Here is a 22,232-nt window from a genome sequence, read left to right as displayed (position 1 = left end):
TCACTACCTCAGAGTACCCATCTGTAAAACAGGGACAACACCAACTTTTGTAAGTCTCTCTGAAATCACAAATAAAATTACTACTTGGATGCTAAGGTTTTATTGTTTTATGTAGTCTCTGTGCAGGACGCATACACAGCAATTGCTTTTGCTGCGTGTTGGCTGGGAATAGGGTTGGCACATGAATCTGCAGTGGCTGAATAGAAAAAGTATATATGGGAACATTGGGTTAAAAGAGATAATTAATGTAAATGCAAATTTTAGATTGAAACCCAGTATTTCAGAATTGTCTAAAGCATAAATAACCAGTGAGATTTTTGCCTGTTACCCCAGTGTCACACAGTTGTAGTAATTCTTTGCACAGATTATGCATATCCATTTTTGTATACTTAATTCTGAAAATTTGATCCAAACAGGCTGTTTGCTTGTAACCAAAGAGCAGATGAAAGAGTCTGGCCCAGACCATATGAATACATAGGCCTAAAAATCTCTCTCTGCTTTTTTAAGCAGTTAAATGTAAGCTGTGAAAATGAGTTAGAATAACAACATTTCCAGTCACCTAAAATATATGTCCTCTTTGCTTTTCTTTATCTCCCTTTTCCTTAGCTTTCTTCTGGCTACTGCATATGGTTGCCACAGATCCCTTTATTGACACTAAAATCAGCTTGCCAGCTGATCCAGATCATATTGCGATCCTATCCTACTCCCGGGGACCTCAGTGAAAGCAGGCTAGGGTTTTTAACATCTCTGTAGTGACTGGTTTTTGTGTGCCAGCATTCTAGTATGTTGAACCATGATTTTCACACCTAATTAAAACACAAGTGAATAAAAGTCACTCACTGCTAGCTTTTTATAATTTAACAAGCACAGGATACTGCCAAAAACATCATCTTGGGTACACTTCTTTTCTGTTGTAATGAACTTTTCTTTCTCCACTTTAAGAAATGTTTATCACAGGGACTTTGGGAAAGATGTCAGTAAGTGGGTTGGATCACAGCTGCATAGCCCCTAAATCTAGGGTGGTCTCTGTTTTATGCTTGGCCTCTGGCCCTTTGTCTTTCTTTCTATAACAGTTCAGTAAGATACTTGAATTTTAAGTAGTTTTGTCCATATACAGAAATGAAGTAATATTGTCAATAAAATGTAGAATAAATATTTTTGTTGGCATGAAAGTTATATTCATATTTATAACAAAAAAGCAGTTATAAAATGCAGAATAGCACTTAACATGTCTTATTCCAGATGTCAGTCTCAGGGTTCAAACTTCTCTCCTAGAGGACTATAAAGTATCTGAGTCATTTTTCTAAAGCTCTGAGCGCTATGCTGCCAACTTTCTTTCTTTTGAGGTGTCCATCATTACATACATTTGCAGCTGGTGTCATGTTGTTCTTAGCATCCTACTATGAATACAGTAGAGGTGACAAAGTTCTCTGATACTGCTCGTAATAAAGATCAGCTTCAAAATCAGAGCAAATGGGAACAAAAAGATAGGGAGTTAGTTGCGTGCATTAATTACATTCAGTAAGGCAAAATAAGAATGTAGCAAGATGTTATTTCTGTCATTAAATAAATGCAGATACCTACCTGATCACCACTAATCGAGGAGCAGCAGCCATTTGCAAAGTGTGTAAGAAAATCCAGATCCATAAACTGACTACTAGATTATTCCTTAATCTTTAGGGGCAATTGAAATATGTATCTGTTTTTTGATGTGGTAGAATGATTCCTTGTACCCTATTTCCAGAACTGAATCAGTAGATCAGAGTCTGAGATTATTTACACCATTGTAGATCTGGAGTAATTTTGACTTCATTGGAGGTATTCTGGATTTCACACCAGTGTGATTGAAATCAGAATCTGGCCCCTGGACTCTCTCCTGCCTGACTGCTGTATCTGAATCAGACTCTTGATGATGACATAAAGGGACTCCCCTGCTCATGCACTGGGAATTACCTAAAGACCAACATGCATATGCAGGGATGAATTCTGTGTCAGACATGTTGATTATCAGTACAGTATAATTCCAGCTGTCTGAATGCCCTGTATCTGAAAATCTTAGTTAGCCAAATCGACAGTATGTCCACCACGTAGTCCTACACTAGTTGAAATAACATCTGTTTATCTGAACGCCCAATTATCTGAAAGTTTTGGATGTCCCCTAGGCCACTGGGATAAACAGGAGTGTATTTTAATAATGAATATCTGTAGTTTCAGCTAGTTGAAAGTCTTGGGTTTGGGGGTGGGGGCGGTTTCTAACACATTTTAAAATGTACTTTAGAATGTTTTTTGCCATCCAGTGTGAAAAAGAAGGCAAATCTTTAAAACATGACCAAATGTGATCCAGAATATAAACATTTGTGTGGTTTCCATTTGATGACTTGCAGATTCATTCAGTGAAAAGCAGTTAACCTACAGCTAGCGGTGAAGGGGAAGTTAACTTTGGCATATTTGTAGCCTTTATGTAGCATAGCTATGGTGAAGGCTGTTGAATCTGGCAAGTCCCTTAGGAAAAAATATTGGCTCCTGGATACAGCCATTAAAATTACATCTAAACCTCTTAGAGAGACAGATATCTTTTATTGTTCTTTCTTTTTACTATTCTAGATTGTCTTTTAGATTACAGTCTTCCAGAAGTTGACCGCAGAGAACTACGTAATGCACTTATGCCTTTATTTCTTATGATGTGGGGGTTTTTAATGGGACAATAGTTTACATAATCTGTTGACATGGCTCAGTTAGTTGTAGCTAACAAAGATGGTCAATTTTCTTTTAGTATGGTCCATGCGGACGCACACTACTGCAAAGAATATATTTTTTTGTAACTCTTCAGTGCCAGAAATGGCAACTGAACTTATTCAGAAACGATGTTTTACATTAGCTGGTTAGAAATTGGAAGGAATGTTTTTCTTAAAGTGGGGGATGTTAAAAAGAATTCAAACCAATGAATTCACATATGTTGTATTTAGGATCAACTTTAGGTAAATGTGCAAACATTTTAATTACAGATGTAGCTGATCTGTGAAATTCAAGCCTGGATTCGGATTCAGATTCAGATCTAAACTAGTGATGACCTGGAGAGGATTCTCAAGTGTCTGTGGGAGACCCTTATTAAATTTTCACTACAAAACTGAAAGGAACCTTAGGGTGTTTTTCCTACTTTTGATGGAGTTAAAGTAGCACAGAACTGATATGAACATTTCCAAAATTTGTTGGTATTCATATCCATTGTTCTGGTTTAGACCCATCTCTTATAATTCATGTTTGTAAATAGGTAGTAAAGTGTAACTCTTAACTGCTATGGGTACAGGTGAAAAATATGTGCACACTTTAAATATATTTTAGTTCAAGAAAAACATATCTATAGTATGGTTAAATTTAATATAAAATTGTTTGGTAAAAGCTGCTATGACAGTTTAATTATGTGTCAGATACTAAATGAGAATGAATTAGGGTCTTGTCATAATATCTGAAAGTTCTTGTTATGAGAGGTTTCATCACCATCCAGGTCTGTATGCCCAGTAACCTGGATGTAACACATTTTGGGTATGCTGGATTCCACTCATATTCTTGTTTTGCAAAATTTCTTCATTTGATTAACACACAAAATTGGGAAAATTAATAAAAAGCTTATAGTACATGTAGTATTAGGTCATGAAACTAACTGAATTTTTAAAAATTATGGCAGTTTGTAAAGTCTTAATTCTAATTATATACAGTAATATGTAATGTTTGGAGGGTTTTAGATAAGCTAAGCTAATGTCTTGGAGACAACTCCACATAGAAAATAGCATGAAAAAAATCTAATTCTCAGGAGATTGGTCAGTCACTTGTTGACTCAAGACATTTAAAAGAGTTTCTGTTTTTTTCCACTTTATGCCAAACTTTTTAAAGTAGTTACCAAATACTGATATGTTGTTTGTAGAGTATGTGATGTGATAAATGGAAAATTTGAGCATAAATAGATATAAATACTTCGAGAATTTTCTTCTCCTGTTCTTAGCACTCCTAAATTGTAACATTTAACAGGCAGAGGTATGTAGGACCTGTGAAACCTTTCTGTTGCCGTGGGTCATGACTAAAATTATTGACCTCTGGCCAGAATTGGCCAAATTCTGTAAATAGGCAAAACTTCAGATATAAATAAGAAGGCAGTGGACACATTATCCTTGTGATCAGCGAGCCTTCCGGTTGGTTACAGAAAAATTCAAGAGCAAGACAAGTTGAAACAAAAAAGAAACGTATTTCTGACAGCTCATCTGTGTGTCCCCTTTCTTTCTATCACTTGTTTCCTGGATGTTTTGTCCCTTTTACTGTTGTCCCAGGGCTTGACCCAACTGGTCCATAGGTAAATATTGTCATTGAGCAGAACCAAGCTGTAAAGCACTGAATATTTTGCAGGCAGGACAGCCTTTTATTTTATCCATGCATAATCTGGTACTTAGCCACAGCAGGACAAATCAGTATGTTTATAGTGTGTTTTAGTATCTTTCTTCCTCCCCCTTTAATTACCCCTGATTTCCCTAACAGACTTCATTCTCCTTTCTCAGTTGCCTTATTTCCTTTGCTTATGTCTTTCATTCATTTCTTTTGGCCAGTTTTCTTTCCACTACTTTTCATTTATTCTTTTCTCTTCTTTCCAGTTTTCTATTCTCTGTTGGATTTGGTATGTTTGCTTTGTTTTTTGTTGCCCCCTCTGCCAGTCATTTCTTCTCCTTTCTGGTTTGTTGTGTAACGACACTCCTGGCTGATTCATCTGTGGGACTTGAATCCCAGATCTCTGGATCTAAAACAATCTACTGTCTCAACTATCAGATCAGGTCTGATTAGTTACACATCAGTAGCAGACTCATAAACCTCTTGTATGTTTCCAGCTCTTACAGCAAGAGAAGTTACATTTTCTTTCTTTCTTTCTTTCTTTCTTTCTTTCTTTCTTTCTTTCTTTCTTTCTTTCTTTCTTTCAGCATTTTTTATTCAAGCGTTTAAAACTCATGTAAATTGCTCGTGGTAGTTCTATGGTTTAAATTATACTATTCTTTTACTTCTTGATTTTACCTGTGTATTAATTTTGCCAATTTTTCAACTTGTTTTAAAGCAGCCATTAGGTGCTATACTTTCCCTCTTTAGAAACTAGATTCCTGGAAAGGGAACAAAAATAATATAAAAATACATATAAAGGTAAACACTATTAAAGGTCAAGTACATTCACATGTTTTTAGTTACATTGCTATATTTTAAACCCTTTTTTGTTAGGTTCATATTGTTGTAACCTCAACAAGTGTTAAGCTTTACATTGATTGCAGTGAAGTAATGGAGAAGCCAATTAAGGAGGCTGGAAACATCACAACTGATGGCTTTGAAATACTTGGAAAACTATTGAAAGGTGATCGGAAATCAGCAACAGTAAGGAATAAACTTGTATTTTTTTCTTAACTCAAAACATCTTCACAATTTCTGGATAAACTTTGATTTTCTGAATAAAAGGACTTGAATGGACCAGTAAAAGACCAGTCATAGCACCAAATCTTGTACAAATCTTGTAAATTTTTTGTACTGCAAAATCTAAGCTACATGATTCAGAAATTTGATAATTGAGGACTCTGTTATAGCAGACAAAGGTCTGACAATATCCAGTGGGTGGAAGTTGAAACTAGATACATTCTGACTAGAAATAAAATGCAAATTTTTAACAATGAAGGTAATAACCATTGGAACAACTCATCACTGGCACTTTTAAAATCAAGATTGGGGTGGTTTTTTTGGCTAAAATATATGCTCTAGTTCAAAGAGGAATTAATTCTGGGAAGTCCTATGGCTGCTGTTATACAGGAGGTCAGACTAGATAATCACAGTAGTCCCTTCTGGCTTTGTAATCTATGGTGAACAACTGCTGCTGCTGTGAAAGCTATGTCAATTGTCCTAGTACAATGGGCTCACTATATATTTAGTGGATGATCAATACTACTATTTGGGCTTCATAAGGGCCTTAATTCATCAGTCTAATCTTCATCTGCAGACCCTAATGGGTTTCTGGTGAACACTTGGGTCTGCTTGTGGAGATTAGATTGGAGGATCAGAGCTCATGGGTGAAAGAGAAGAAACTGCTGTCATCCTGCAGCTCTATCTAATGGCCATCTTCTGCTTTTAGTCTTCCTTCCAAACTATTCCCCAGTGATGTCAGTTTCACACATGGATCTGGGTTAATGTATAACCCAGAGACTGCAGTCCGTAAAGTTAGTCCAGATGTTCTCAGGCCAGGTGCCATGTTGACATGTACAGGCATTTAGCAGATGTAGAAATTGCATTCTTCATTAAGTGTTGTGTAATATTAGTGTATTCAGTTACCTTTTGTGCCAGAACAGGAGCAGGAGGTCAACAGAAGCATCAGTCCTTGGGGTAGTTCCTGGTATTAATGAAATGTGTTGTTGTTTTCAGCATTTTTTTCTTTTATGCTTATCAAAAATAGCAGTGTAAAGTTGAAGTATATTAACTATTTACAAAATGGAGCATCCTGTAGATGTTTCATTCTTAAATGTATTCATATTAGGTTCTGCTGCTCTCTTGAAACATTTATAATTAATGCATCCAGGAGTAAAATAAATTTCCTTTGTTTTACAGTTTGAAATCCAGAGTTTTGATATCGTATGTAATGCAGTTTGGACTAGCCGTGATAGATGCTGTGATCTTCCTTCAATGGTAAGTGTAAGTGAACCAGATCCTGTTCAGGAAATAGTATTCATAAAAGACTTGGCAACTTTAATTTTAACCAGCTATTATGCCTCATACAACAGCCTATGTGAATCACAATTGTCACAGCCTGCAATGCACTACTCTGTATTTCAAAGTCTTCTGTAGGAAAGAATAAGTTCAGAATGTGCTGAAATGATTCAGCTCAAGAATGATGGGACAAGTATCAGACAGAGTCAGAAATATATTATATATTACAATAATACTTAACTTCCTTGCTATTATGTATGTAATGTCCACATTCATTTTTGTTACATTAGTTGTATGATTGAACTTGAAAAAACATCTCATTTATTTTTGTCTGTGTTAGCTGATTGTCCAGTGCAATACTTTCTGTCTTGGTGAGCAAATAGAAGAGAATTTTGAATTAGAGCATATGGAACACAATAAAGATTGTGCACCAATGTTTGTTCCTGTCCCTCTGCTGCTGTAAATATTCCATTGCCTTAAGAAGATCCTAGAGGAAATAAACTAATAATCAAATCTGAAAAACACAGCAGAAAATCTTGGAAATTACTATTTTTCTGTTGAATTCTGTTATACTTTAAAATAGAGTTTCTTCTTCTTAGGTAATGGAGATTGTTTTTCTTATTGCTGTGGGGGGAAAAATAATCAACAGCTAATACCTTCCTTTTAAAGAGAGTGTGTGATGATTGTGCTTGAATTTTCAGAGGGATGAAGCAAAATGCCCAGCTCTTCCAAATGCTTGTACATGTACACAAGACAGCGTGGGACCCCCGGGACCTCCTGGACCTGCTGTAAGGAGCTATTAGTACAGAGCAATTGTCTGTTTTTTTAAACTTACGGAGGGTGTTTCTCAAAATAAGGAAAGACAGTAATGGCAGAAATCAAACAAGCATTTCCATAGTGCTCTGTTAATGCACCTCAATCTGGACCTCACAGAACCCTTGCATTTGATCTCCTGGTGTTTCTTTACTACATGGAAATGTCAGTTGTGCTCATGAGTGCCATACTATGTGGTGATTTTTGTCAAATGTACAAACATCAAAAAGGAAGAAAGTCAGGATCACCAGATCCATGTTGCCATTTAAATCAACCCTTCTCCTTTTTTCTGAGTTTAAAACATGAGTCAGATTCTACAACTCTTACCTGTTCTGAGTAGTTTGCTACTTTCTCAAGTAGTCCTACTGAAGTCGATGTGATTACCTGTGGAGTAAGACACTACTCAATGAGGAGCAGTAAGGGAGACAGAACCTGGTCCAACAAAAGGCAAATTATCCTCCACTTTGCACTTACAAGTATCTATAGAGAATATATGGTGGCTCAGTTAGATAGAGAGAATTTACCTTTGTGAGTCGGAGGGGAATGTCATAACAGGTATGCCTTGCCTTCAAGGACTGTGCGCTCACTTATTAGGTCATCTCTTAGCCATGTATTATGCGCAATAGGAGGTGAAGTAGATTCTTAGACCCAGATTTTTAAAGGTATTTAGGCTTGGCTGTGTTCAGTGTTGCAGTGCCTAACAGATTTAGAAGCCTGAGTCTCATCTTCAAAAGGGATTCAGGTATTTAAGAGCCAAAATCATATTGACAGTCAATGGCATTTTGGCTCTTAAGTGCCTGAAGCCCTTTTGAAAATGAGGCTTAGGCTCCTAATTCACTGCAATGCTGAGCACAGCAACACATAAAAACCTTTAAAAATCTGGGCATTAGTGCCATTTAATTTTACTCTGCATTGGCCTTTTCCTCACCAGGAGTGATGTAGAGGGGCTTTGTACCTGCTCTGCAGTCAGGATCCTTGGAGCTTCCCTTCGGGATGGGCCAATGCAAATGAGCAGCTAATGCAAATTATTCACCATACTACTTTCTCAAACAGCCTTCTGCAAATCCCTGAGTCATTCTCTCTGTAGTGGGCCTGCAGAGGTTACTGCAACTCTGTGGCCACACTTAGTCCCTCAGAACTTCTGAAGGAAGAGGGTGAAATGCTGCCCCCATTAAAATCAATGGGAGTTTTGCCACAGATTTAAATGGAGCCAGGATTTTATCCAAAGAGAGGGATTCTTTACTTTGTTGTGGAAAGAAGTTGGTTACCTCTTTGTGGATGGGGAGATCAATGATAGGGCTGTGTGTGAAGGATTATCTTCAGCCCCATGGCCCTTTTTCTCTCATTTTGAAGTTGTCAGCCTAGAATCCTGTATTAGGAATTTGCAGCCCCTCTAAGATCCTCCCAGCTGCTCATCAGTCGGCTAGAGAGAACCCTTCAATTGACTTCAAGGAGTTCAGTGCTCCCAGACTCCATCCCAGGGCCCAGGAGGGATGGAGGTCGGTGGCCTATTATAAGCATTACATGGCTGCATTTAAAGTGGAGACTTGTAGCCTTTGTTTCTGCAGAGCCGGGATGGGCAGTACAGCTCCAGTCAGTTATGTCATTACTCTCAGAGAGGAATATAAGCAAAGGTTCACTATAACTAGAAATACAGTTTGCACTGTGCACTGCATTAAACAATACAGTTTCCCCTTCCCTATAAAATGGAGTTCTGCTATGTCTGAAATCACTCTAAGGTCCACTATGATTTCTTAACTAGTAAAAGCATGAAGTTGAATTATTACTTTTACAAGTCAATGTGGGATTTGATCCAGGACTGTGGTAAATTCACATTCTGTCTTTATTGAGCTCTAAATTCGATTGTTGGAATTGCACCTGCTTTGTGAGTCAGAGACTGAGATAGGAGCTCCCTTCTTTATTTTTTTATTTACATTTTCTCCAAATAACTATGGTGGTGGTGTTATTTGAATTTCATTAAGACTGACATAGATACCTGTCATAAGAACGGCCATATTGGATCAGACCAAAGTTCCATCTAGCCCAGTATCCTGTCTTCCAACAGTGGCCAATGCCAGGTGCCCCAGAGGGAATGAACAGAGCAGGTAATCATCAAGTGATCCATTCCCTGTTGCCCTATCCCAGCGTCTGGCAAACAGAGGCTAGGGACACCATCTCTGCCCATCCTGGCTAATAGCCATTGATGGACCTATCCTCCATGAACTTATCTAGTTCTTTTTTGAATCCTGTCTCTCTGGCCCTAGAAAAATGTTGGCCCTTTCAATCAATCTTTCAGTGGTCTCTGAGATTAGTTTGAAAATAAACCGTAGTCTCTCTAAAGGACCAAAGGTTGAAATAAGCTTATTTGAAGATGCTTTGCACTCCACTGAGCAGAGCTGGCTAGAACTGATTCCACAGTCACAGAGTGCAGCGTGGTACCCTGAGTGGGATCCAAACCTCATGGCTGCCGTGGAGTGATTGCTTCTCCTGAGTCCGTGATTGCCCACTGAGTCTTTGGGGATGATGCCAGAGAATCCCTGTGCATGCTCAGAACATTCCCATCTCTGTACATCGAGTTGCAGAGAACCTTGAAGGGGCTGTAGGTCAAAACAGTAATCCCAAGTAACAAACAGTTTCAAACCGAGCTGTCAGTTGGGACAGGAGAATGGGCCATTCCACATCTTTGAGGGCAATGAGGAAGGGCAATACAGAGACCCTCTCCTACTCTCAACCTTCTTTGACTCATGTTAGTTCTCCTCACTCCTTCAGAAGCTGGTCCTCAGGGGTTTTTGCAATTCCTGGTCTGTAGTATTTCTATGATCGCTGCATAGAGACAGATGGGGCTCATAATCCGTTTCCTGAGCATCAACATGGATCCTCTAGATCAGTGAGGCTGTTGCTGATTTGGTTTACTTGAGGCCTGATGCAGCTCTTACTCCTGCATTAGTGCTCCTTTGAACACCAATGTGAACACCAAGGATGTCAAGATCTGTTCATATCAGAACTTTGTTCTTGCTTGAAACCTTGACTCAACTGGTTATTTTTATCATGGGGATGGGTAATTTGCACCTGTACAAGTTATCTTCTCCTTCCCACACTGTGTACATTTATTTTATTTTCAAATGTCTATTTTAGGGTGGTCCAGGCACTAAAGGGCCTAGAGGTGAAAGGGGTTTAACTGGATCTGCCGTAAGTATCTCTTTGGAATGCATTTATAAGTTTATATGGACACCATATGAAATTTTGGATGTTGAAGTCTACAGTAAGCTAATATCTCCAAGTATCCAAGTTTAAGTGTTTTCTGAGTAGGGATAAGTCTGCATGTTATTTATATAGAAGAATGTTGGGAAGCGGGATGTGTATCTGATCTGTGTTTCCTAGGATCCTGTTGTCCTCTGCTTTTTGCATACGGGAGCCAGATCATGTGTATTAGTGGTAGGAGGCATGGAATGTTGGGAATGCCAACTCTGCCTCATGGTTCCCCTTCTCTGGGGAGGGACTAGGAGTTAGGGGAGGCAGGGAGTTGCTCTCTGGGGCACTCTCCCCTCCAGAAGTAGTGGATATCTGTATCTCTATTAATGCTGCCAAATGCGTATAGTTTCTTGGCTTGACCCTGTGGTCCTTACTAGGGTAGCAGCATGAACCCTCCCATAGATAATGGCGGAAGCACGGCTTGAATAAGGACTTGCAAGTTCAAATGTTGTTCAAGTATCAACTAACTCCTTGCTGCTAGCCTGTCCCATGTGCATGTCCATACAAATCCTCTACATGGAACTCTAGGAAGAAACCATGGTCTAATATCTTTTTAATTTTGTGTTTTAAGGGGCCACCTGGTCTTCCTGGTGAGGCAGGTCCACCAGGTCCTCAGGGTCCACCAGGTCCACAAGGGATCAATGGACTTTCAATTCCAGGAGAACCAGTGAGTAACCATTCTGTATCTGTGAATGAAACTGTGTGGAGACAGAGAACTGATACATTATGGGAGTGGCCTCCAAAAGTCTGTGACCATCATGTTTTGTCATTTCTTCTTGCCCTGCAGCTCAGAAGTTGGTTGCCTTTAAAATGTCACATTGTTTTACCCTGAGTGTTACATGTACTACAGTCTTGGGGAATATATATGAAGTGGTGTGTGCTGTATGCACTGGTTTGTTTTATTGCTTTTCTACACACTCTTCAGACTCTAAGACTCAAATTTTCAAAGTTGGATGTTGAGAAGTTAAGCACCTGAAGTCACAGCTAAGCTTTTCCACAGATTTATGCACCTCTGCAGTGATTTAGATACCTAGCTTCTTTTTTTAGGTCACTAAACCAGCAGTTAGAACTGTAAAGCAGGTAATGGGTGCCTAAATTTAGGCATCCAAGTTTTAAAGCTTGGCCTTATGTTCTTTTGATGCTTTGTTGGTGCTGTTTCTTTCTTGTATACAGCTATGCATGCTGACACCACTATATAAATTGGTAAGGGCCAACTTGTGATTTAATTTACATTAATGAACATCTAAAGTAACTCCATTAACATTAGTGGACTTTCCCTAGATTCACACTGGTCAGAGAGCAGAATATAGCTCTAAGTGACCACACAGCATCCTGACACTACTACTGCCAACTCTTGGTCACTTCAGCATGTAGTCTGCCAGAGAAGATCTTATTTTGTCTTAACTTGCTGTTTCCTATGAGAGTATATTAGGGATATCTAGAATGTTGTAACAATCTATATGGCTAAGTGTTATTCCTGATTAGGAATAATTAGTAAAGTTGGCTTCTAATTGGAAAACACACTTTACATTCAATAGGCAATTCATCTTCTCTGTCTGATAGATTTATAAGTGGCCTAATTCAAAACAGAAAACCAAAAACACATGATGGTAGAAATTAGATCCACATTCCCTTTGGGAAAGGAGCAAATGGAAGGTCAATATAGGCTTTTCGTGTATGCTTGAAGGAAAAACTTCATCAGGATGGCCTATGGATGCCAAACAGCATGGAAGGCTAAATGCATTCCTTGTGTTTGTGGAATGTGATAAATATTTTTTTGTTTTGTTCCAGGCAATTTGAAAAACTTTGAAATATGAAAATACCAAAGAAACATATTGCTTGGAACTTGTCATATATTAAATTGTTTTCAATAACAAAACGTAATGTCACTCTGAGGGCTTGTCTTTACTATTGGAGTAAGTCGACCTAAGCTATGCTACTTCAGCTACATGAATAACGTAGCTTACCTCTGTGTCTTCACTGTGCTGTGTCAATGGGAGATGCTCTCCAGTTGACATCCCTTACTCTTCGCAGAGAGGTGGAGTACCGGAGTTGACCGGAGAATGCTCTGCTGCAGATTTAGCAGGTCTTCACTAGACCTGCTAAGTCAACCCCTGCTGTATTGATTGCAGCAGCATCAATCTCCCTGAAGTGAAGATCAGCCCTGAGTCATGTAATTGTATTTCTAATACCATTTTGTGATGATTATAGGGTCGCCAAGGAATGAAAGGTGATGCTGGAGAACCAGGGCTACCAGGCCGATCAGTAAGTTAATTTTTTATGTCATTTGCCTCTACAGAGATGCATGGACAGTTTTTGTACAACTCTCAGTGTTGCTTTTTTGCTCCCTGTATATTGCATAGGCTATTTGCTGGGTAACATTAGCAATCTGAAATATAGGAAATATGAAACAATTTAAAATGTGAATAAGGCAAAATAAATAAATAGAGAAATCAATATTAAATTCAGCTTGTTTGCAGTTGTACAAATATGTAAGGGCAATGAGTCCATGCTGAATATGGGATTAAGTTTAGAAGAGGAGAACAACTAAGAATGTAAAGGATAATCAAACATCAAGAACACTTCTATTGTCTTTTTCAGGGATTTGTTTTCAGGGGGAGTTTTGGGACTATTATTTGTTTTGACAGCTGTGGACCATATGTATACTGTTGATATATGAGCCTCAATCTGCCCATGCATTTACATAAATAGGAACCCTTTGTGTAAATTGAAGATAGTATATAGTCTAGAGACCTTATTTTCTATACTATTTGTATTATCTGAAACACTCACTCAGGCAGTAGAAAATGCCCAGAATGGACCAGAAGACATCTCTTAATTCCTCAAAAAGGAAGTACTTTGTGGCACCTTAGAGACTAACAAATTTATTAGAGCATAAGCTTTTGTGGGCTATAGCCCACTTCATCGGATGCATAATTCTGGGCCTGGGCCTGATCCTGCAAGGTGCTGAGGCCCTGGGAGGTCCTCAGTTCCCATTAAGCCCTCTGTAACTACCTTCAGTGTTTCTTCTTGACACAGAAGCTACAGTACTAAGAAAGAAAGAATATAAAATGTGCAGGGTGTGGCAGCAGCTTATTATAAAATAGGACAGGCAGAGACTAGTGAGAATGGGAAAAGGGGGTAATAAAAAGAAGCTGCAACTCATGCTCTTCACAACCACTGAATTGATAGAAGATTGTCTTAAAACCAGAGTTTAGTACCAAGTGTTTAATAACTAGTCAAAATCAGTAAGCCATGGTTGAAGAGAGTTTAACAAAAGATCTATATTCTGGTAATAGGATTGAAAATGTAAAGAACAATTTTTAAGGGAAGTAAGAAAAAATGTGGCAAATAATAAAGTGCATTGCATTGTTAAAATACTGCTGGTCTCAGCCATGGGGTTCATTCTACTTTTTTATATGTTGCCAAAAAGCCATGTCAAAATAATCTGGAAGTTAAAACGTGTGTGTATGTATGTGTGTATAAATATATATAGAGAAGTGTATAGTACAGCACAAGTACTTGTTCTGTCTTGTGTGAATGTCTCATTATTTTTTTTCCATAGGGAACCCCAGGTTTGTCTGGCCCACCTGGCCCAGTAGGACCACCAGGTGACAGGGTAAGGTCTCTTCAGTCTACAGTGTTATGGCACAAGCTATGCTCCATTCTGTAGCACATGAAACTCCAGCACTGCTTTCTGTTTTTCAGCTTCTTCCTTTTTTTGGAAACAAGTCCTCTGCCCAGAGTCCAGCTAGACTCAGAAAAGATGGTTGGTGGGGACCTGGAAGATTGTGGGGAGGAAATCTTCCCCCGTGGGCCATAAAGCAGCCACAGAACTTTTGCCGAGGCTACTCAAATTCACTGACTGGATTGGGCTCTATGACTCTTATGCAGAGAGAATGGGAGATCCACTGACCAGGGCTCCTCTGACCCTGCTAATATCCCGGTCCCCTTCCACATTCTGTCTGCTGTTGTTAGGGAGCCTCATGGAATGGCATGTCCACAATACGGGGGATGTGCATGTACAGAATCCACTGTTAAGGCAGGATTTGTCCTTTATGCTTGACCTCTGATCACGGGGAGTTAACAGCTTTGCTTTAGATCAGGGATTCTCAGATTTCTTCCTAGTGAAGACTCCACTGAGGTAGAGATTGTCTTATGGACTTGTCGCAATTCCTCCATTCCCATTTGCAGTCATACAGACTAACTCCCCTCCCATTCACAGTGGCATAAGCCCCTGTGGCAATTAGAGGAACTACTTACAAAGAAAAGCAGTTATTCATAAAGTGTTTGGTATTTGGTTTCTTAATGGGATTTGGTAGCCAGAAACAAGAAGGAGAACAAGCACCATGTGACCAGCCAGGTCTTCAAGGACCACAGCAAGAGCTTGCATGGATCATTAGTATTTCATTAACATCAGTTAGAGAACAGCTATGTTAGGCTGTTTAGCTGGGACTTCTCAAGTCCATTCAGAAGTTGCTCTCTTTATCATTTTAGAAGCTTATTTTCTGCATTGCTTAATCCTCTCCATGAGCAGGGCTTTGCTTTGTTAAAGTGCAGCAATAAGGAGAATCTTTGACCTAATGGGCCCCTTTCTTCTTTATCATTGAGCTCATCAATCACTTTGGGCCGCGCCTCTAATTCCACCTCTGGGAAGGAGGCAGCAGATTTCTAATCACTATATGGCTGTGTTTGAGAGACAGACACTCCACCCTCAGTGAGTCAGCAGCCTGAGGCTCTCTTAATTTGGTAATGCTGTGCCAATGAGATATTTAACTGGCAATAGCAATGGTGCATATTTAAATAACTGACACATTAAATTTTTGGCTTTGACATACATATTAGCATTAATTATGAATAGCACCATTATACATAGCTTTAAGGGCCACTAGTTTTAAATGAAGATTGCTGCAGCCTTAGGCCTGTCCTTAATAATCTATAAATATTTTCATTTTTGGAATAGGGTTTCACAGGAAAAGATGGTGCCACAGGACCCAGAGGCCCACCTGGATCAGTGGTAAATATAATACCTTAGTATAGAATGACCCAAGAGATATAACCCAAAAAGGAGAGAATTCCACTATGCTGGTTTTGAACTCCATCAAATGAATCCTTTATCATATTTGAGAAAATATATAAAATGAAAATTATGATGTTGAAAACTTTTGGAAAGGGAAGAGGGGGAGAAGTTATTTAAAACTTGCAAACTCTTAATTTAAAAAACGATATACAGAACTACTAGGGCTTGATTCTGTTTTCATAATGGTGTTACTCAATTGACTTTTATGAACTTTACTTATTCCTTAATTACTGTTGGATTAGAAAACAATATAGAGAAACTGGATCAGGTAATTATAGACCCAATAATTGTGAAAAATTATCACGTCAGGACAAGTAGAAGAATATTTGAGTAGTCATGACTAATTAAAAATGTTGAACTTTATTGCACATATTGGTGGCTGTGTGGACAATGTGCTGGTCTTTCATTTGTTCAAATTTATCTAAAAATCACTGAAAGTGGATGTTGTGGACTCATGGTCATGACTTCTGCACAAATCACAGAACTACAATAGGGCTAAATCATTTGATCTTTATTCAGGAAACCCTGAATAAAAACAAAACCTAAGGCACCTGGATGCTTTTGAAAATCCCACTATGTGCCTATCTGCAACTTTAAGCACCTAAATGCCTTTGCTCTGGCTCTGTGTTAGGGATAAGAATAATTTTCTCTTAAACATGCTGTTCACTTATGTATATTGCGTGCATCTACACTGCAAACAGAAACCCAAGGCAATGCATCTCAAAGCCTGGGTCAACTGACCTGGGCTCTCAGGCCTCGCTTTAAAAATAACAGGGTAGATATTCTTGCTTGGGCTGGAGTTTGGGCTCAGAAACGCACCCCATGAGCCCGAATCAGTTGACCTAAGCTCAGAGACTCGCTGCCATAGTTTTTTGTTTGTTTGTTTTGTACAGTGTAGATGTACCCATTGTGGCAGATTTGAGAACCAGGTAAACTCAGGCGCTAACGTTGTTTCTTAGCATTCCTTTGTATGTCTTTCTGTTATAGGGTGCTCCAGGAGTTCCAGGAGTAGCAGGCCCAAGTGGAAAACCAGGGAAACCAGGAGATCGTGGGCCACAAGTGAGAGAATGATTTACATTTACAGTATCAGTTGTAACATACTCTGGCTGTAGATAAATATGTGACTTACTCTGGCTTTAAAATATTTGTCTCACGTATGTTCATGAAAGTGGTAAATACATTGAAGCTGAGCTAAGGCCACAAACCTAATTTTTAAAAAAATGTATTTTATAGTACATCTTTCTGTTCATTTTAATAGTTGGGACTGGAAATTGTGGTCACTGGTTTCTACTAAAAAAAGCACAGTCTGTATGTGCCAAGACATATATTTCTACACTGTGTAAACATCAAGAGCTAGGTCAGCAGAATTACTGGAAATTGTTTTTTTTTTTTTTATATAGTAAAGGGTGGTATGCTGCTGAAGGTGGAAAATCTTTGGTAATGTTATATGATCACTGGTGGTTTGCAAATGTTTGTGATTTAACAACGTGATTTAAACATTATTTAAGTACTGTGGGCTCTATTGAGGCTTTTACAGCTACGGACGCACATTGGAAGGGAGGGAGCAGAAGTTGCATGGTCCCAGGAAACATTCAAGCTGAATCCGCCAGAACAGGAGCTGTGATGTTTCTGAAAGGGTGCACGATTCATTCCCTTGTGCCAGCCAGTTTGGAAAGGGGCAGAGTTCTCCATCCTCCCGGAGTGTATAGTTCTTAAGCAGTGTGGTCTGGCGGAATGCGCACAGGCACAAAAAATTAGCTGTTCATGTATTCTAATCCTGGCGTAGTCACTGTGAGGTGTTGGGAAATCACTTCAGCTTTCTTCTTCTGTAAAATTGCAATTAATGCTACCTTACCTACCAGCTTGTTGGGGGGTTGTGAAGATTCATTAGTTTGTCTGTCCAATGATTTGAACAAATAAAGTGCTATTGTTAGTTTTAGTTCTGCTGTTGGTGCTACCACCGCTCCTCCTTACAGGCCAGGAGCACAAAAGCCAACATTGTGTCTGTCCTTGTACATGCACTCAAAAGAAGAGAGAAGCTATCTATGCCCTGACCCATGCAGGAATAACCTTAATCTAGCCAAATCAGTATAAATTCAGAAAGTACAAGTACTGTTTAAGTACTTCTAAATGCTAATCCCAGAGTTCATGCCATTTAAAAGTATAATTTGCTTCAAATTTCCCACTTTCTTGTGAAGTGACACTGCATGACATTGCATCTAGTGTTTCAAATGTTTTCAGAACAGATCCCAGCAGGAATTCTGGCTTGTGCTTTGTGCAGATGTTTTGTGAGACTCATGGTAGACAGGATTTCAACATTTAAGTTTGTGTTTTGCATTAGAAGTGCCAAAGGTGCAGCCCAAGGGCCAAGTACAGCCTGCAAAATCCTGAAATGTAGTCCAGGCCTGCCTGGTATTTGTAACTGCAGGTCCAGGAGAGAACTGATCACCTACCCGCTGCTGTTGGTGAACTCAAGGAGCAAATAATCTCTGTTCACGTAGGACTACATCTTGTCCTTTTTGCTCCTGTTGAGTGTGATGTGGCGTAAGGTAACACTCAATGTAAGTCAGAGTGGCGGGACCTGGCCCTTACCAAAGAAGATGCAAATACAATCAAATATTATGATCTTATGCCAAAAGCATACAAAGTTAAATGCAAATTATATATAGCCCTCGGGCTCCTGGCAAATTGCCAGTGAGTGTTGACAACAGGGTTATACATTTGGCCACCTCAGTTTTAGCCAATAAATGTTTTTCAGCTCTTACAAACATTGCAAATTCAAGTAGATCACAGAAGTTCCTTAACAGATTAGCCTGGCTGTAAAAGGTTTTGTATCTCAATGCACATTAGTACTAAATCAAGCTGTTCTCTGAAGCATTAATTGAATTTTCATAGATTTGCTAAGTTTCACCTTGATAATTTGCTAACAAGTACTCCCAAAAGAAAAGAGAGTGGGATTTTAGATCAGTAATAGACAAAATGATTGAATGAGAAGAAACAATCAGAGCACTATGACATCTGTTAACTGTTAAGAATAAAGAAGTCATTTATGTTTTCTATATACAGCTGCAATGGAGAGATCCTTCCAGGGACTTAGCATGCTGGGCTGCTCTTTAAAAGGGGTTGCACAGTATGTGTAATGGAACTCTGTTCAGGAATAAATGCAGCCTCAGACTATATTCACTTTTGTGCATGGTCCCGTATAGACAGCACATGAGTAGGGGAAGATCTTCTGGGGAGAGCAATCAGGCCTGTTGTCTTTTAAAGTAAAGAGAGCACATATTTCTTGACTTATTCTTTCTCAGCTGTGGAGCCTTGCCACGATTCCAGCCTTCACCCCACTGCTCAAAAAAAATCCCAGATTAAAAAAAAAAGCTAACATTTCCTCTCTGTCACCCCAAGCATCCTCATCACAGGATGTCAACAAACTAGAATGGTGGCAGCAGCTGCTTTCTCTCAACATCCTGGCAACCAGTTGGCTGAAGTGCACACTTTTCTCTGTTAAAAATAAAATAAAATGAAATCTAAACAGAATGTCGCTAAGTTGGAAGAGGACACAAATGGACAATGCTTCACTGAATAATTGAAGAGGCAATTGTGTTGTTGAACCAGTAGTATTCTCTACCATCGCAATGGAAAATTAGCGTAATGTTTAGGCAGGTCTGTCTTTAGTATTCAGCTGTATTAATGACAACCCTTTGCATCAATTAAAAATCAAAATCAGAGTATTTCTTTTGCGAGGTTGCAGATGTGAGATTCAGGCTCATTCAGCTTCAGTGAAGTTTTGAAAGTTGGCTAATGCACCTTCTCTTTAATGAAAAAGGAGAGAGGTTAATGCCTTTGTTGTTTCTCAGCTATAGAAATCTTGCTGGCAATAAATATCTTTGAGGAATATCTTGCCTTTTATATTGGAGCAACTCTCTCCAACAATGACAGGTTTCAGAGTAGCAGCCATGTTAGTCTGTATCCGCAAAAAGAACAGGAGTACTTGTGGCACCTTAGAGACTAACAAATTTATTATCCTGTTCTCTCTCCAACAATGGAAAGGTTGTTGCTTAGAAACCAGTGATGCCCCTTTAAAAAGGCTTTTCAACCAGCTAACATGGCTTTTGGCTGATGTCAGCCTTGAGAAGTTTCTTTTTGTTTGGTCAGCACTGCACTGCAAAAATATTTCTGCAAATAGCATGTAGCATGTGAGCATCTGAAGTTTGCTTCAATTGGTTGCCCACTTTTATGTTTTCATGTTTTGTAAACACTCCAGCAAATGAGCTCCATGGAACAATTAGTTTTAAGCAAATATTAGATTATATGGTCAGAAAGTGGCTAGGATAATTGACTAAAATGAATTTTCAGTTTAGTCAGAGAACTAAGACATACTTACTGTGTGACTATGTTTCCAATCAAAGCAGCTTAAGAATGTTACAGACCAAGAAATATTTATAAAAATATATTTAGCAAATAGGTATAAATGAATTAATTTATAGAAAATAGCAACATGCTGACAATTCACAAACAGAAAGAGAAACTAAATTCATTGAATAAGATAATTTGTGATGAATTCTAGGCGCCTAAGAAATCACAGGGACAACACTGTGATCCACGAAGCCGAGTTAGGTGCCTAGGCTCCCTATACAATGAATGGGGAGAGACAGGCTCCTTAGAATGCGAGCCACAAAAGCCAGCATGCTAGGTGCAGAGCCTCCTAAACTAGCCAATGGGAGATGCCAACCAGAGGGGTGTGGGCTAAGCCCTGCCCCTCTCAGAGATAGGCACCTAAGTCTGGGCTGCAGGGAGGTGTCTATCTCTTCTTGCAGTCCACAAATGGGACCCTGAAGTGAGGTGGCTTAGGTGCCTTAGCGGCTTCTTGTGGGAATGAGTTAGGCCTCTGCTTTGCTCCACACAAAACAGCCATTGGAGGAGGAGATGTCTACCTTATAACTTTTAACCCAGTGGTTAGCGTACTGACCTGGGAGACACTGGTTTAATTCCCCCTCTCTCCAGAGTAGGAGGGGGGATTTGAACAGGGATATCCCACTTCTCAGTAGAGTGCTCCAACCACTGAACTGTGGGGCACTCTGATGTGGGACTCCCTCAGTCTCTCCTACTGAAGCTGTTCCACTATGGATAAATAACGAAAAAGTGACTGGAGCAGGGGGACTGGACCACACCCACATGGGTACCTTAGGACCTAGGCACTGGGCTACAGAGTCATTCCCTCTCTGAGCCTAAGTTGCTTTGTGGATTGTACTCTATTTACCTAGCTATTCATATTATATATACTGGAGTAGAAAAAGCCATAATATTCCCTATGTGATTCTTGAGAGAAATGTGAGAGTTGGTTTTGTATCTAGCAGGCCTTTAACATTGTCTGCACAACTGGGAGTCAAACTCTTCTTGCTTCAAAGCTGTTATATCAACGTTTGCTTTGAATTTTGAGTATTAATGTGACAGTGTTTTCTTAGGTAAACTTTAATCTTTGAACCCATGATAATATGTGTTGTGTGCTTATTATTAAGCAATTATTAGTTTGCAAATTATAGGGATGATATACTGCAGTGGCTATGAATCATGTCCACACATGCCATTTCAGAATAGCCATTCCAGCTCCTTAATTTGAGGCCTTATGATCTCAAAGGAAGTTTATGAAACACTGCTATTGCATTCAAATTGTATCCAGCTCTATGGTGACCTCAGTGGAATGATTTGTTGTAGTGTGTTATTGAAGTCATTTGTGGGTACAACAAGAATGTTATGGGAAAAAAAACAGCTACTGCCCACATTCAACATTTGCTTTTGTAATATTGATAAATGGACTGCTTAAAAATAGTAAATTGTCAAAGGCATCAGGGCTAAGGATGTAACCAATTATGATGGTAGCTAGGTGAAGCAGCAGATTATTGAACAAGTCTTTCATCTTTGGGAATTTGCAGAAGGTCTATGTTCAGAACTACTTTGCTGTTTGGGCATGTTTTGGCAAAATTTGCAGTCTGCTCATGAGACAGTAGGAGTGAGAATTTCAAAAGCACTCAGTGCTGGCCCTAATTCTGTTCCCACTCAAGTCACCAATGAAATGTCCATTGACTTCCATGGCAGCAAAGTGCTCTTGAAAATCTCTAAAATTTGGTAGGGGTTGTTACAATTAGGATTAAAGTACATTGCTAGAGCTGTACACAAAAGCATCTCTTGCACTAAATATGGGTCAAGCAGCTTTTTCTTTTTGATCTCTGTGGATAAATTTAAAAAAAAGCTTTAAAAGGCAATAGATTTTTGGATTTCTCAGAGAGCAAACTAATGGTTAAAATGATCATGTGTCTGATTTTTGGCCTATTTGAAATGGGCATCTGCATTTAGCTTGTGGCCATAATTATGTCAG

General features: G+C 39.1%; 1 protein-coding gene across 14 annotated transcripts in view; it reads left to right on the top strand.

Annotated features, from left to right (window-relative positions):
- The window catches only part of COL12A1 (collagen type XII alpha 1 chain), a 152,250-nt gene that overhangs the window by 112,163 nt on the left and 17,855 nt on the right, over positions 1-22,232 (top strand). For all 14 annotated transcript variants that reach the window (XM_043510523.1, XM_043510517.1, XM_043510522.1 and 11 more), the window contains 9 exons: positions 5,251-5,400; positions 6,616-6,693; positions 7,416-7,502; positions 10,663-10,716; positions 11,351-11,446; positions 12,991-13,044; positions 14,345-14,398; positions 15,743-15,796; positions 16,847-16,918. In XM_043510523.1, the coding sequence (XP_043366458.1) occupies positions 5,251-5,400; positions 6,616-6,693; positions 7,416-7,502; positions 10,663-10,716; positions 11,351-11,446; positions 12,991-13,044; positions 14,345-14,398; positions 15,743-15,796; positions 16,847-16,918 (699 nt within the window). The remainder of the gene's footprint in view (positions 1-5,250; positions 5,401-6,615; positions 6,694-7,415; positions 7,503-10,662; positions 10,717-11,350; positions 11,447-12,990; positions 13,045-14,344; positions 14,399-15,742; positions 15,797-16,846; positions 16,919-22,232) is intronic.

Source organism: Dermochelys coriacea, chromosome 3 (assembly GCF_009764565.3).
Source record: "Dermochelys coriacea isolate rDerCor1 chromosome 3, rDerCor1.pri.v4, whole genome shotgun sequence".
In the NCBI taxonomy this organism is placed as follows: Eukaryota; Metazoa; Chordata; order Testudines; family Dermochelyidae; genus Dermochelys; species Dermochelys coriacea.
Note: the sequence above shows the minus strand (reverse complement) of the source record. Positions and strands in the feature narration are given on the sequence as shown.